Here is a 16,975-nt window from a genome sequence, read left to right as displayed (position 1 = left end):
CAATAGTGTTATTCGTGCGATACACCAGTGCTTGGTACATAATTCACTTAAAACAAAGTAATATGTTTGGACATATTAACTTAATGTTATGTGTTAGCCATCCACTTAATATATGCAGTAGATTTAAAAGTACAATTTAAGCCAAGTGGCATGACGGATAATGAATATGAAGGAAATAATAAGATACTGATGATCTCTCTGAATTTTAACATCTCATTTCATAACAATTAAACATATAGGACACTGAGCATGAGTGTTGGTTGTTATTAACTCAGCATCTCTCAGTTCTATCAAGTGTGAATAAAGCATGTTAAAGGTTTGTGGTAGTGTGTAAAGTTTTAAGTAAAAACAGTGCACTTCCAGTGCACACAGTAAAGTGAACAAGTAGCCCTGGAGTGTTGATGGGGAGGATGGCTGGACCTGAATTCATGTTTTTTAAGTGAGTTTGCCATTAGGGTACTGAAGGAATGGCTGCTGAAAAATGGGCCTTTGCAATCATATGTGAATAATTAATTAAAATCAGTAATTTCAAACAACAGCAGCCGCTAGAAATACTAATGTAATGTCAGCTATATTTTAAAATCAGTTTAAAAGTATCAATTTCTATCAAAGACATGAAAATCTCTGGATGTGTCCAGACTTTTGACTGGTATTGTATAGTATAGTATGCAGGTGTATCGTCTGTGTGTGTGTATATATATATATATATATACATATACATATACACACAAGAAAGAAAGATAGAGTAACACTGTGGTTACAATTAATTTAATCATGGTTGATTGAACAATTCAGCTACACAAAATGAAATAGACCAGTAGTGTAAAAATGAAATTAATATCAGTTCCCAAACAATCCATGTGAAAAAGTGCTGTATCACTGTTACAATAACAACAATAATAATAATAATGTTCGGCATAAAAGTCTAAAATAATGTGAAATTGTATTAAAATTATTTTTTAACATATAATGCAACAGTGCCTGAAATGTTGCAGTTGGTTAAAAGAAAGCAAATTAAATTATAACTACAACATGCATGTAAACAGTAGTAGAGATACTTTGTATAAATTTGATCAATTACAATAAATAATCATCAGGTGAGGGTGATATAACTCACAAAGCTATGGAGGAAAATTCAAAATGACAAGATTAGTGGATGAGAATTTACTCATATCAATGGTTTAAATCAAGGAAGGGAAAGTAGCGGGTTAAAAAAACATAAGCAATGATGCTTATAAAAGTAAGAATGAAAGTGCTTTACAGAGGCATGCAAAGCAAGGAAGGTGAGGGTGTGGAAATATACTTGAAAGAAGCAACATACCATTAGTCGGATGCTTTGCAAACGACACAGAAAATCGCTTTACTGCTGGCATAGATAACAACTCTGAGGAAATAAAAAAGGTCACTGGTGTTACCATCTCTTACTCTGCATAGCCATCACAGGGAGGATATGGATTAAATAACACTGAAGAGAAGAATAGCGAGTATTGTAATTTTTTGTTTGGTCAGCACTGTGCAAAGTAGGTATAAATCAGAGGCAAGCTGTCATAAACAATGCTGTTAAGAGTAGAAATATACAAAATTAAAACATGTTATGGCAATGCTGAAATAAGGAAGGAGATTTCATTTGCTAATGACCTCGATAAAAGTGCTAATCTAAAAACCTATAGGTAGCTGTCTATTTGAATGCTATACCTTAGCTAAAGAAGGGTATACAGTATAGTAAAAAATATATAATAATAACTGTAAAGTAAATTTAAAAATTCTAATGACTTATGTTTGTGACAGAACTACAAGCAATGTTAAATCACAAAATTTAAAGCTGTACAGTGCTGTTGTGCAAGGCTCTTGCAGTAGTGCATGTTTTTACATACACCAAATTTGTCAAGTCATACTGAATTTCTAAATTATTAAACACATCATATTCTACATAAAGTGTTGTTATTATGATTGGCACTATGAAAAATACATTATTTTTTCATTTTTTTATTTAGCAATTTTACTGCAGAAGTAAACTGCTGTCTTTAAATACATAATAGCCATAACAAAATATGTAACCAATATCTATTAAGAGCTATTCATTCAATTAATTTCAAATAAACTTAATTTTGCATGACGCTTTTGTAAGATGGGTTTAAGCTCACGGTGCTGTAACAAGTTTATAGGTAAAAAACAAACTATAAACTTTACAAAACATAATTAGAAACTTCACAATTAAAGATTCATTTCACAAAATTGTGTTATATTGTATACAATTCAAACATAATTGCAAGACTAACACTGAACTTGAAACAGTTTTCTGAATTTCAACTTTTTCAGTGCTTTGAAGACAGTTTTACACAAATAAGGGCGCCTAGCAGAAAAACATAATTTAATTCCTAAATCAACTGAGAATAGAACAGGCTTTGAAAACAGACCTTTCAACTATAAAAAAAAAAGTAAGATAGAAGTATTATTTCTAGATATTTCATGGTGTACTGTTTCAAAAATGTCTTTGTAATTTATAGGAAAGAGAGGTGAAGCAATGACGAGAAGTATGAATTTAGAAAAAAAAAAACTAGTCAACAGATAGTAATTAAAAAAAGAAAAACATCTTTAACGCAAACACATATATTTTAGATTTATTTGTGTAAAACATTTATGTGAATCCACAAAGTCCTGAAAAATAAAGTAACATGCTATTTTTTCTAAGTGTAATAGTTTCTACACACTTTACTATGTAATATGAAACACCTGGGTAGACATAACATATTAACACTAGAATCCCTGAAGCCTAGGAAAAAAGATTTACTGCCGGGTCACCTTAAGTTCCTTCACAACTCCTCATCAGTGTCTTTGTTTTGCAAACGTGTCAATCAGCACAGGCAGCAGGTAGCCTGCTATCCCACCCCCCACTAACACAGCTGACGTTTGACACAAAGTTCTCTGTTTAATTCTGTTTATCTTGGTGTGAGGTGTCTTGAATTGTATAGAGTAAACAATATATTGTTATTTGGAATATATACATTTCATGTGTCTTCCATGTCTACAACGATCTGGTTAAATGTAGGATGACCAGGAAATGCGAGACAAGAAATGCTGAACACATAACTATAACAGAAACTTTTTTCATGTTATAGTAATAATGACAAAATGCTGACAAATAAACACTTTGACAAAAGGTATAGCAAAACAACTGCATTTTTATTCAAGAATATAACCAAAGAAAAATAAATCATTCAATTTACATGTTGCTGTAAATGAGTAAAAATCCAAGCCCAAATATTAATTGACAAAAAATCGACATGTCTGCTTGGCTGGTGCGGATTTGAGCTTGGGCTTTCCTCATTTTGAGTAGTGAGCTGCTATTATTATTATTACTATAATAAAACATACATTTGGTTTGAGTCTGTAACATCCAGTGTAAATTTTTGCTACTTGTAAATGTTAGTGTTTTTTTTATTCAGTTTTATTCTCTCAGTCACTTTCACATGGTACAATGAATTCTCTCTGAATTGATGGCATTTATTTCCATTATTTTCACAAGAGCAGCAATGGCCACAGTTGGTGCTACAGTTGATGCCTGGTCAGAACTATTTGTTGTACCGGCAATCAAATAAACGATGTCCTGTGACCCCTCTCAGACTATCATGTGGCATTTGCACTTTGACAACAAAGACACCCGTGCACAACCTGTGAAAAATGACAGATTTGCTGCAGTCTGAGTCATCCGGTAACATATTGTTGAGAACTGTGTTTTGAGTTACAAGCCCAGGGTAACATACTGCTGTTGATGAGCAACTGTTTCCAACCAAGGTCCTATGTTCCTTTCTTGCAATACATTTAAACCAAGCTTGAAAAATTTGGCATAAAGTTTTGGATTATGGCAGATTTGGAGACAAAGTAAATGTGCAATGCCACTCTTTATTTAGGAAAAGATCCCAGTCGTCTCATGGGAGAAAGACTTTCTGAGACTGTGGTCATAAAGCTTTTGGTGCTGTTTCTGGACAAAGGCAGAACTGTAACAAGAGACAGCTTCTTCATGTCACTTCACAGAACTTCTTTCTACCTGCAGCTAAAGTCACTTCAGTGCATGAGTAATTCTCCACGCTAGTGTTTAGATCTGGCAGTGCCATGCTGATGGTGTATGCACCCAAAAAGAAGAAGTCTGCCTGGCAACATCAGAAAAAAAAAAACATGTTCAAATGACAATGCATTTTCAAATGGTGACGTTTTAATGCATGGATGTGTGTGTGCATGTGCGAGAGAGGCAGACACAGATTTGATATCATTCAAGTGGTTACTGATATAAATAAAATAAACACTTTTTGCAAAGGTATAATGAAACAAGTGTGCTTTTGTTCAAGAATAAAACTGAATAACAAAAAATTCAAATGACAACAAGATACCAAGAAGACATGATTCACCAGTGTTTGTGTGTCTGCTTATATCCCTTCAGTGATATCTTTTATAAGTAGGAAAAATGTTCAGTTGTGCTTGAAAGTTTGTGAACCTTTTAGAATTTTCTATATTTCTGCATAAATATGACCTAAAACATCATCAGATTTTCACTCAAGTCCTAAAAGTAGATAAAGAGAAACCAGTTAAACAAATGAGACAGATATATTATACTTGGTCATTTATTTATTGAGGAAAATGATCAAATCTATACTAATAAAAGGCAAAGCCCTCACTGACTGACTGACTGACTCACTCACTCACTGACTCACTCACTAATTCTCCAACTTCCCGTGTAGGTAGAAGGCTGAAATTTGGCAGGCTCATTCCTTACAGCTTACTTACAAAGGTTGGGCAGGTTTCATTTTGAAATTCTATGTGTAATGGTCATAACTGGAAGCTATTTTTCTCCATATAATGTAATGGAGTTGAGCTGGATGGCCGTGGGGGGCGGAGTTTCGTGTGACATCATCACGCCTCCCACGTAATCACGTGAACTGACTATCAACGAAGTGCGTAGAAAACCAGGACGACCTCCAAAAAGCACTGAAGAAAACATGCATTATATAATTGAGAAAGCAGCGAAACAATAAGAAGCGAGTGACTGACATTTACAACCATATTCATGAGTGCTGCTACTTCGGAAACAAAGCATGGTGTAAACCTAAAGTTTAAATTAAGTTCATAGACAAGCTGCCGCTGGCATTTGTCATGCCCACGGGTAATGTGGGATACAAATTTAATGAGAGGACGCAGGATATAAACGAGAGTTTTGATCACTTTGTAACTAAGTTAAAATTGCAGGTGAAGGTCTGTGCTTATGCAAATTCCGAGAGACTGTTTGTGGGGGATTGACAGTTAAGTCGGATGGGGGAGTCACGTCATCAACTCCCCTCCCATTTACCTCATTTCGCTCTGATTAGAGCTCCACGGCTAACGCCGTCTTCCTAAGCAACTTCGTCACACTGCCACAAAATACTCACAGAAAAATCCACAAGTCAATACACACGCTGTCTCTAGAGTTTCTCCACACTCAATGTATTCCTCGTGTCCCCTTTATACCCTTTGATCTCCCATTTCAATTCAGATGCCTCCAATTTCCAGTAAAGCTCTGCTGCGCGATGACAAGTAATAAGTCTCAGGGACAGACCCTACAAAACGATGCCATTGATTTCAGGCAAGATTGCTTTTCTCCTGGACAACTATACTTGCATTCTCAAAAGTGACCTCGTGCAGCTTCGTCATATTACAACCGGAGTGCTGCCAGAAACTTTTAAGTGCCGGGTCTTACTTAACATTAAATTAAGCCGTGGACATCGCAACATCACACAAGAGAGCAGCTCACGTGAACTTACTAAACGCAGTACTAGTGATCACTTATATGCATCAAACCTGTTCAAAAAACGCATTACACAATTGACAAGGTGATGGCTTTATATGGCGTTCATTTATAAAGCAGCGGAGAGGCTGTGTGAAGGCAACTACACAAAAAAAAACAGCAGAGCGCCACATTCTGAATGTATTCCTGGCATCACCGTTATACCCCCTGATCTCCCATTTCAATTGAAATGCCTCAATGCCTTTCCAGTAAGGCTCTGCTTCGCGATGACAATTAATCAGCCTCAGGGACACACACTACAAAAGGTTGCCATTGATTTGAGGCAACATTGCTTTCCTCCTGGACAAAACTATACGTTGCATTCTCAAAAGTTTTTATATATATATATATATATATATATATATATATATATATATATATATATATATATATATATATATACACACCCCGATCTACATACTGTCAAATAAACAAACCACACATCCTAGCGCAACATGAGAATCTTCGCATTTAGCGCTGACGTCTGAGGTTCGATTCGCGAGAGTGGGTGCAGTGAGTGTGTACTACCTGATGAACCCATCAGGCAGTTGGATTTAGTCTATTAATTTCTATGGTGAAGAAAAATTTATGCAATGATGATTAAATTTAACTTTCATTCCTACTAAACATATTTCTGTCAACGAAATAAAATTACTTATATTTAAAATTTAAATAGAACTTCAACAAATACGGAAGTTCATAATACCCACGCAGCACTAAGTGCACGTAAGATTAGGAGTCATCCGTTTTAACAAGCAGCGTACTGCACTGATACGAAATAGCCTGAACACTTAATTATTTAGGAATGGATAAATATTTTAAGATTTTGTACAAATAATGTTTTTAATTTTTCTTCCTCAATGGATTTTGGCACCCCCAGCAACAGCTGCTGGCACCCCAAAGGAGATATATATATAGATATTAGGATATACTGTATACATATTGATATATATACAGTATATATATACTGCTCAAAAGAATTAAAGGAACACTTTTTAATAAGAGTATTGCATAAAGTCAATGAAACTTATGGGATATTAATCTGGTCAGTTAAGTAGCAGAGGGGGTTGTTAATTAGTTTCAGCTGCTGTGGTGTTAATGAAATTAACAACAGATGCACTAGAGGGGCAACAATGAGATGACCCCCAAAACAGGAATGGTTTAACAGGTGGAGGCCACTGACATTTTTCCCTCCTCATCTTTTCTGACTGTTTCTTCACTAGTTTTGCATTTGGCTACAGTCAGTGTCACTACTGGTAGCATGAGGCGATACCTGGACCCTACAGAGGTTGCACAGGTAGTCCAACTTCTCCAGGATGGCACATCAATACGTGTCATTGCCAGAAGGTTTGCTGTGTCTCCCTGCACAGTCTCAAGGGCATGGAGGAGATTCTAGGAGACAAGCAGTTACTCTAGGAGAGCTGGAGAGGGCCATAGAAGGTCCATAACCCATCAGCAGGACCAGTATCTGCTCCTTTGGGCAAGGAGGAACAGGATGAGCACTGCCAGAGCCCTACAAAATGACCTCCACTGGTGTGAATGTCTCTGACCAAACAACCAGAAAGACTTCATGAGGGTGACCCAAGGGCCCCATGTCCTCTAATGGGCCCTGAGCTCACTGCCCAGCAGCATGCAGCTCGATTGGCATTCGCCATAGAATACCAGGATTGGCAGATGCACCACTGGTGCCCTGTGCTTTTTCCAGATGAGAGCAGGTTCACCCTGAGCACGTGACAGAAGTGAAAGGGTCTGGAGAAGCCATGGAGAACATTATGCTGCCTGTAACATCATTCAGCATGAGCAGTTTGGTGGTGGGTTAATGATTGTCTGGGGAGGCATATCCATGGAGGGTCACACAGACCGCTACAGGCTTGACAAAGGCACCTTGGCTGCCATTAGGTATCAGGATGAAATCCTTGGACCCATTGTCAGACCCTATGCTGGTACAGTGGCTCCTGGTGCACGACAATTCCTGGCCTCATGTGGTGAGAGTATGCAGGCAGCTCCTGGAGGATGAAGGAATTGATACCATTGACTGGCCACCACACTTTCCTGACCTAAATCCAATAGAACACCTCTGGGACATTATGTTTTGGTCCATCCAATGCCACCAGGTTGCACCTCAGACTGTCCAGGAGCTCAGTGATGCCCTGGTCCAGATCTGGGAGGAGATCCCCCACAACACCATCTGTCATCTCATTAGAAGCATGCACCGATGTTGTCAGGCATGTATACAAGAACACAGGGGCCATACAAAGTGCTGCGTACAATTTTGAGTAGCTGCAATTAAATTTTGGCAAAATGGACTAGCCTGCCACATAATTTTTTCACTCTGATTTTGGGGCGTCTTTGAATTCAGGGCTCTGTAGGTTGATCATTTTCATTTCCATCAAACGATGTGGCATCCTTTCGTTCCTAACACATTACCCAGTCTATATCAGTATAGATATCCAGGAGGATTTCTTTTGCCCATTGAGATCTGATGTGTTTTCAAAGTGTTCCTTTAATTTTTTTGAGCAGTTTATATATTATATATATATATATATATATACAGACACATATTTACATACACTTATATCTATCTATCTATCTATCTCTATATATATATATATATATATATATATATATATATATATATATATATATATATATATATATATATATATATATATATGCCAGCAACACTCATGACAATGACAAAACAATTACATTGTCAATCATGTTACGTTATTATTAAAATGTTTCCTTTTCTTTTTCATAACTTCTTTAACACACTACTTCTCCGCTGCAAAGCGCGGGTATTTTGCTATATATGTATATGTATATGTGTATATATGCATATATGTATATGTATATATATATATATATATATATGTGTGTGTGTGTGTTTGTGTGTGTGTCTGTGTCTATATATATGACAGCAACACTCATATCAGTGACAAAACAATTACATTAACAATCATCTTACATTATTTTTAAAATGTTTCCTTTTCTTTTTCATAACTTCTTTAACACACTACTTCTCCGCTGCGAAGCGCGGGTATTTGGCTAGTATTACATATTTGTGAGTGGCAAAAGTATGTGAACCTCTAGGATTAGCAGTTTAGTTTGAAGGTGAAATTAGAGTCAGGTATTTTCAATCATACTTGAATCATACATGGGATGACAATCAGGTGTGAGTGGGCACCCTGTGACATTTAAAGAACAGGGATCTATCAAAGTCTGCTCTTTACAACACATTTTTGTGGAAGTGTATCATGGCACAAACAAAGGAGATTTCTGAGGACCTCAGAAAAAGAGTTGTTGATGCTCATCAGGCTGAAAAAGGTTACAAAACCATTTCTAAAGAGATTGGACTCCACCAATCCACAGTCAGACAGATTGTGTACAAATGGAGGAAATACAAGAACATTGTTACCCTCCCCAGGAGTGGTCGACCAACAAAGATCACTCCAAGAGCAAGGTATGTAATAGTCAGTGAGGTCACAAAGGACCTCACAGTAACTTCTAAGCAACTGAAGGCCTCTCTCACATTGGCTAATGTTCATGAGTCCACCATTGGGAGAACACTGAACAACAATCTTGTGCATGGCAGGGTTGCAAGGAGAAAGCCACTACTCTCCAAAAAAACATTGCTGCTCGTCTGCAGTTTGCTAAAGATGATGTGGACAAACCAGAAGGCTATTGGAAGAATGCTTTGTGAATGGATGAGACCAAAATAGAAATTTTTGGTTTAAAAATGAAAAGTGTTATGTTTGGAGAAAGGAAAACACTGCATTCCAGCATAAGAACCTTATGACATCTGTGAAACATGGTGGTGGTAATAACATGATTTGGGCCTGTTTTGCTGCATCTGGGCCAGGATGGCTTGCCTTAATTGATGGAACAATGAATTCTGAATTATATCAGAGAATTCTAAAGGAAAATGTCAGGACATCTGTCCACGAACTGAATCTCAAGAGAAGGTGGGTCATGCAGCAAAACAACGGCCCTAAACACACAAGTCATTTGTGACCTTTGGCCGGCTTGTCATCCCGGCCAATACCCCCAGGCCGCCAGATGGAGCCCTCCCTGCAGTATGGAGGTGCCCCGAAGACCAGCAGGGAGTCATGGACTATGTAGTTTTTACACAAGACCCTGCTGGATACCAAAGGGGCCGCAAGAGGGAGCTGCAGGGAGGACCAAAGACTTATTTGTGCCCTATGACCCGGAAGTTCGTCAAAGAAACAGCGACGGGCTTCCGGGGTGAAGAGAAGAACTTTTACCTGACCCAGAAGTGATACAGGATCACACTGACTGGGATTGGGAACACTTCCGGGTCAGGGAATATAAATGGACTGTGAGAGCTCCCAGACGGCGAGCTGAGCTGGGTGGAAGGGTGGCAAAGTGTCTGGGAGTTGGAGGATTGTATTATTGTGTTTGTATGAGTATAGTGGAGGAGAGGGTGCTTTGTGCACTGTGGCAATTTAATAAAGTCAACGATTGGACTTTTACCTGGTGTCTGGAGTCGTGGACAGGGGTTCAAGGGAGCGATAGCGCCCCTTATCTGTCACAGGTTCTACCAAAGAATGGTTAAAGAAGAATAAGGTTAATGTTTTGGAATGGCCAAGTCAAAGTACTGACCTTAATCCAATCGAAATATTGTGGAAGGACCTGAAACGAGCAGTTAATGTGAGGAAACCCACCAACATCCCAGATTTGAAGCTGTTCTGTACGGAGGAATGGGCTATTCTTGTGCCGGAATGATCAAAAGTTACCGGAAATGTTTAGTTTAAGTTATTGCTGCAAAGTGGGGTCACACCAGATACTGAAATCAAAGGTTCACATACTTTTGCCACTAACAAATATGTAATATTCGATCATTTTCCTTAATAAATAAATGACCAATATTTATAATAATATTTTTGTCTCATTTGCTTAAGTGGTTTCTCTTTATCTACTTTTAGGACTTGAGTGAAAATCTGATGATGTTTTAGGTCATATTTATGCAGAAATATAGAAAATTCAAATCAAGTGTATGTTTTTATTATAGTAATAATAATAATAGCAGCTCACTACTCAAAACAGGGAAAGCCTGGGCTCAAAACCATAACCTTTTACTTACGAGGCAGCGGCTTTTACCTCTGCATTTTGACTCTCAGTCGATTGACATTTGGGCTTGAGTTTTTACTCACTGACAGCAACATGTAAACTGAATGATTTCTTTTTCTTTGGTTATATTGTTGAATAAAAGTGCACTTGTTTAGTTATGCCCTTTGTGAAAGTGTTTATTTGATATTTGGACTTCAGTCTTCACACATTATACACTTCACATCAGCATTTTGTCATTATTACTATAACATGAAAAATGTTTCTGTTTTAGTTATGCATTCAACATTTCTTGCCTCAGATGGAGAACTTCAGCTGCATAGCAGGTTGCTTGCAAAACAAAGACGCTGATGAAAAGGGAATTTAAAGTGGCCTGGCATTACAATTTTCTTCATAGGCTTCAGGGATTCTAGTGTTAGTGGATAATAGATTATAAGCAGAAATTAGTAGGAATGCAACGGGCATACACTCCACAAAATAGCCCATACAGTAGTTTTACTGAAACCTCCCGTCAGCGAGAGTCAAGCGTGATCTCTCAGTTGCATGCTCTGTAAATCTTGATAGTTACATGTCTGGAAAATCATGGAATACAGAAAACAACCATACAAATAACTTTCATATCAAGAAAATTAAAATGAATCGTATACGGTTTTCAGTATTAATTTGTTGATATTTCATTATTATATTTTATTTGCCTGTTATTATCTATTAATTGACATATTTGTAGAGGACGGCAGAATGTAATAATTATAAAGTGTAATTTATTATACTATTATAGCACTTAATATCTTGTATTCATTTTCATCACTTCAGACACAAATGCTAGGAAGAGTTAAAACCAAATTAAGCAAGCAAAAATTGCTTAATAAAGTACAAGTGAAAAAATACTCATAGAGCCTGTCATCTTTATAATTTAAACAATTTCCATTCATTATTAACTCAACAGAAATACCTTAATGGAAAGTGTCAGCACATATGCATTCAGTAATGAAGACTTGCTAATACATAATTTCTGGCAGTGTTTCCCAAGGTAAACAAATAATATTTGTTTATTATTTATTCGAGATTGAGTAAATATGTAGTTTTGCAACACAGTACACTGGAGTGGCATGGTGGCAAAACGCTGAAAACCTGTGTTATGATTTTGGAGTTTTGGACCAAATAATTCTCATTTTTAAACTCTAGGGATACGTTTTCTCTTATTTTCTATCTGTAAAATATTTTATTTTTTTCATGCATTTTTATTTACTGCAGGCAACACCATTTTGGCTGTATTTTCAATGGAATTGGTCACCTTGTTGTTAGCAACAGTAATTTGTGAATCATTTCCTAGAGGAAAGTGCTGCTTCCAGCATCCAGGATTCTAGATTTGTATTGAAGCTCTTTGATAATATTTATTGCTCCAAGATCTTTAGAAAAATGGAACTTTGCATTTTCTTGACTTTGATACAAGGCTTTGGTGATATTGATTTCCTTTGCCCTTTTATCTGACTATCTTAATTCTACATCTCCTGGTTCTGCTTTCTTGCCTGTGTCCAGCTCTGGTGGTACAACTGACATCTCACCATTCAACTTTGTGTCCTGTTGCCAATACAATAAAATAAAATACAGGTTTGCGTGTTCTGTCTGTGATAATGTGTACTTTACCCATTTCCTTCAGTCTCCTACATATTAAAAATGTCTATTTTAAGGTTGCTGGTGAATCAAAATTAGGCCAGAGTGACCGAGTATGACGCAGGGTGAATTGGGTTGAACTAGTATCACTTTAAATTTCCAATGGAAATGTTCACAGTTTCAGTGAAAATAAATACATTTAACAGTCACTTTCTGCTAACTCCATTACATATCAACATTTAAATGTAACCAGGAAAGATAACGATTATCCCAAACAAAAATGAACTTAAAAAATGTATAAACTTTGCTATGATTGTGCTAATCTTGACCCAATTTTGTATTTGATATTAAAATGAAGGTAAAAATTTGATCAGTTGAAAAATGCTATGGTAACACCTTAGTTTAAGTACTGTTAAAATGCACCTAGTACTCATTTACTATTACGTAACAAGACCTTAGCAATCACTTCTCAGTAAAGTGTTTGTTCATCTCTGTAATGTGACCTACTTATAAAACATCCCTTTGGAGTAGTTTGAGGTGGCTTAACTGAGACACATTTCTCTTAAATGTACATATTTTGTAAAATCTGTGAATCCTTCCTGTAAGAAGTAATTTTATCATCATTTCAATATGCCACACTACACAGAGATGAATAACCTATCTAATGATGTATTATAAGTGCTATGAAGACCAAAGAAGCATTTGTTAAGGTCTTGTTACATACGAGTAAATAAGTAATAGGTGCATTTTTTCAGTACCTAAAATAAAGTATTAACAATTCTACAATTAAGGGCTTGAGATGCAGAACAATTTTGTTATTGTCGTCAAATAATTTATATGACAGTATAAAAATATCTTACAACTAATAATATTTTCATTTTTTATTAACTTTTTTATGTCAATTGGCCATAGTTTAACAATTAATGTATAACTATTATTAGTTCCTAATTTAGTTAATCAGTTTCAAACTACTTAGTTTTCCTGTGTGTTTATGAGTACTAATTCTGTATTTAGTAATCTGCAAAATGTACACTTGCATTTTACCTGAGAACTTGTCACAGTGCTGTGTGCCAGGACTTTAGTGAAAGACTCCATACTAAATAAACAACTGAATTTAACTGAATCAAAAAGCAAGTTATTTTTGGTATGGTATTTGGTATGGTTTGGTATTATCTTTTAGTTCTAACAAGTACATAGTGCTAGACATAAATATTTAACGACCGCTGATGAAGGAAAACATGGGGTGGAAGAATAAAAGTGATACCCTGTCACTAACCCTGATGACAAGTGATACCACTTCCACCACAACATCACCAGTATTTAAGATATAAATGAACAAGTTGTTGTTCAGTCTTAGACCAGCTACTGAGAAGGACAGAGCTCCAAACTCAGAAGCTTAGAACAAGTATCAATGGTGACATTAGACATCTTTATTCATCGAAGTACCATTTTTCTTCTCTGGACATTTTTTCAGTTAAACAGGGATTCCTCTGGAACCCTAACACTTCTTCTGATTCTCTCTCTGTATCTTATCTTTCACAATTTATATAGGTATAATTCATTATTATAAGTATTGTTTTTATTAAATTAAAATAAAAGTGAATTATGTTGAGAAAATAAATACACTCTCTACTCTTTCACACATATACTACAAGCACTCATAATGTAGGATGCAGACATTAACCATTAATAAACGTAAAGAAGTTATTTGAAAGACAGCTTCATGCACAATATTAGTAATATGTCATCCTTTATGGTAAATTTACATAGTACTGGGTTTACTTATTGCTACATATAGAATGTGATTGTGTTGATGTATTTTAACATAATGAAGCCTTCAACTTTTGCTGAACATAATGTAGTTAATTAATATTATTATACTTCCTAGGTATTATCTATGAGCACTTCTGAAGAATAGCACAATTAAACAAGTAAAATATTTTTTATACCTATTCTGTTATTTGATTAAAGCTATCATTACACTTGTCTTTATATTGGAGAGCTCTTTTACATTATTGTTTTAAGATATATAATTCCAAAATATGGACATCAATTTTAATATATTTTGCAGATTTTATGCATATCCATTTTATGCCTTTTAACACCACACTCATTAAAATTTAGAACTATTGCAATCATTAGTTTTAGAGAAAACAACTAAATGAGTAATTCCATTCAGTTTATGTAATATTTTAAAATAAGCTCTCTAGAGAGACTGCTAAGCACCCATGATCTTTGTCTGAAGTAAATAAGCTGTACAATGAAGGCACATTAAATATATTTTATTGCAGATGATTTTGCAATATAATAACATATCACATGTTTCCTTTGGGAAAATTCATGCAAATAAAAGACTAAAATCATAAATATCCCCATAATCATGCCCAGCTATATACCCTAAAGAGAAGGATGCAAAAGCCTATAAACATACCGTCCTTATAGGAAAGGTTGCTGGAAGAGAATTTTTTGCGGTGCATACGTGCGTAGTCCTGCAGGTTGGGGGCACTAGAGGACCCCCCTAGAACATTGGTACTGAAGAGCCCTGCACATTGGGATCCTGTGTGGGAGGAAGGGAAACAGGAAGGAAGGAGGGAGGGGGTAGATTGATAATAATATCACAACATGCCGTTATTAACACACAACACTGATTTCATTTAGAATGCAGAAAAAATAGGGGATTGAATCCTGAATAAGCAGCAGATCCTTAAAGTAAGTCAAAGCAGATGACTCAATTATTCTGCGGACAGTTTAGTATACACAAATTGAATGCAAAATAGAGGAAATGATAGAAAACATTCTGTAATATGCAAAAACACTGCTTCCTAAATTTTAATTTGATGGAGCAAACACATGTCAAATTATCTTTCTTGTACTCAAGATTACAATGTAGTAGTTAATGAGAATATTAAAGAAGAGAAGGAATTTGATGTATCTGAGAGAGTCCCAAAAAGAGAAACAAACAATATTTTGTTTTGATGACACAATGCATTTGGATTTTGTGCATATTTTTGGAAAATTATAGCACTATGAAATATGGCCTTTTGAGTACATTGAAGAATAATTTAACATCTTGTTCACTGGCACATCAGATCTGTTGAATTTTCAGGTATTCTTTTACAATAATTTGGTATTTGATTCAATAATTACCATTTTGTATATACTGTAAACAGGAGCAATCTGTTTGCATAATTTGTAGCACATCACAATAATTCATGACATACCCATTTTAAAGGAATAATTAAACATTTTGTACAGTTTATTGAGTAGGTGAAATTAAAATTGTGCAATTGAAAAACTAGTTACATGACACTTATAAATAACACACTGTGTGGAGAAGATTGATGGAAAAAAACTATTATAATTTTGTATATTAGTTTCAGCGACCAGACTGGGGTTCTTACTCAAATAATTTAGAACAAGGCTATAGTGATGCGCCGATCAATTGTGCCACTGTTTAAAACCAGCCAATTTTCATTCCAAATAACTTGATTGGGAACCTCCACATTGGCCGATCTCAAAAATAGTTTTTTTTTTTTTGTTTTGCCTTGCTTTCCTAAACATTATGATAATGAAGTTGTAGTACTCTTCTTGACAAACTGTGAAAGTACTTGATGAAGTGCACATGTACTTCTGTTGCTGAATATAGCCTGTAAACAGAGAGATGAACAGTGCAACGTTTGTGCTGAGATTCTGGGATCCAAGGAGTCATCCTACACATTTAAAGAAATCATACATGAATATATTGTTCAGCTGAACTTAAAGTACCAGCAACTGACACAAAAAAATAAATGCAAAATGAGATGTTATGTTATAGCCAAGGTTTGTTTTCTTTTTTTGTGCCTTTTTTTTGTTTTAAATTATTAATTTTATTCTGTCTATTGCATTTATGTGTTTTTGTTAATATTTTTCCATTTATTAATTATAAATTGTATTCCTAAGCTCTTATGGTCTTATGTTTTGTATTATGGTATAATGCTATGCTATGGTATGCTATTATACTGTGGTATTATGCTTTGTACTTGGGGAAGTTGGGTATTCAAGGTTCTATAGGAATTAAGATACTTATCAAGGTTCTGTGGGATCCTGACCCAGGTCATAAAAGTGATCAGTAGTTATGTCATATAACAGTGAGACTTCCTGTTTAGCCCTTGTAGAGGGAGACAACCTTTGTTAAGGTATTCAGAAGTAAGCATTGCATAGTGTTAAATCCTTTCACAAGTAGACAGCCTTTATTTGGGAATTTAGTGGCCAGGTGTTCCAGAGATTGACAGATTCTAGAAGTATTGTGGGGTGTACAAGGAAAACAAACTTAATTAGCGCAGAGACAGTATTTACATATTTCTTTGATTAATCTTGCCCACCAACAGAAAAGGTACCTTTGAAGGCCAAAGTGCCTTTTAGGACACTTTCAAGATAAAACACTGACCTTGCATTATAACAAACATTATAAACCAAATT

The 16,975-nt window shown here is 35.7% G+C and overlaps 1 protein-coding gene across 1 annotated transcript in view; it reads right to left on the bottom strand.

Annotated features, from left to right (window-relative positions):
- Nucleotides 1-16,975, bottom strand: part of LOC120541445 (inositol hexakisphosphate and diphosphoinositol-pentakisphosphate kinase 2-like) — a 267,227-nt gene that overhangs the window by 42,024 nt on the left and 208,228 nt on the right. The window contains 2 exon segments of the mRNA XM_039773073.1: nucleotides 1,322-1,384; nucleotides 14,949-15,074. Of these exon segments, the coding sequence (XP_039629007.1) occupies nucleotides 1,322-1,384; nucleotides 14,949-15,074 (189 nt within the window).

This window comes from Polypterus senegalus, chromosome 12 (genome assembly GCF_016835505.1).
Source record: "Polypterus senegalus isolate Bchr_013 chromosome 12, ASM1683550v1, whole genome shotgun sequence".
NCBI classification, from domain to species: domain Eukaryota; kingdom Metazoa; phylum Chordata; class Cladistia; order Polypteriformes; family Polypteridae; genus Polypterus; species Polypterus senegalus.
Note: the sequence above shows the minus strand (reverse complement) of the source record. Positions and strands in the feature narration are given on the sequence as shown.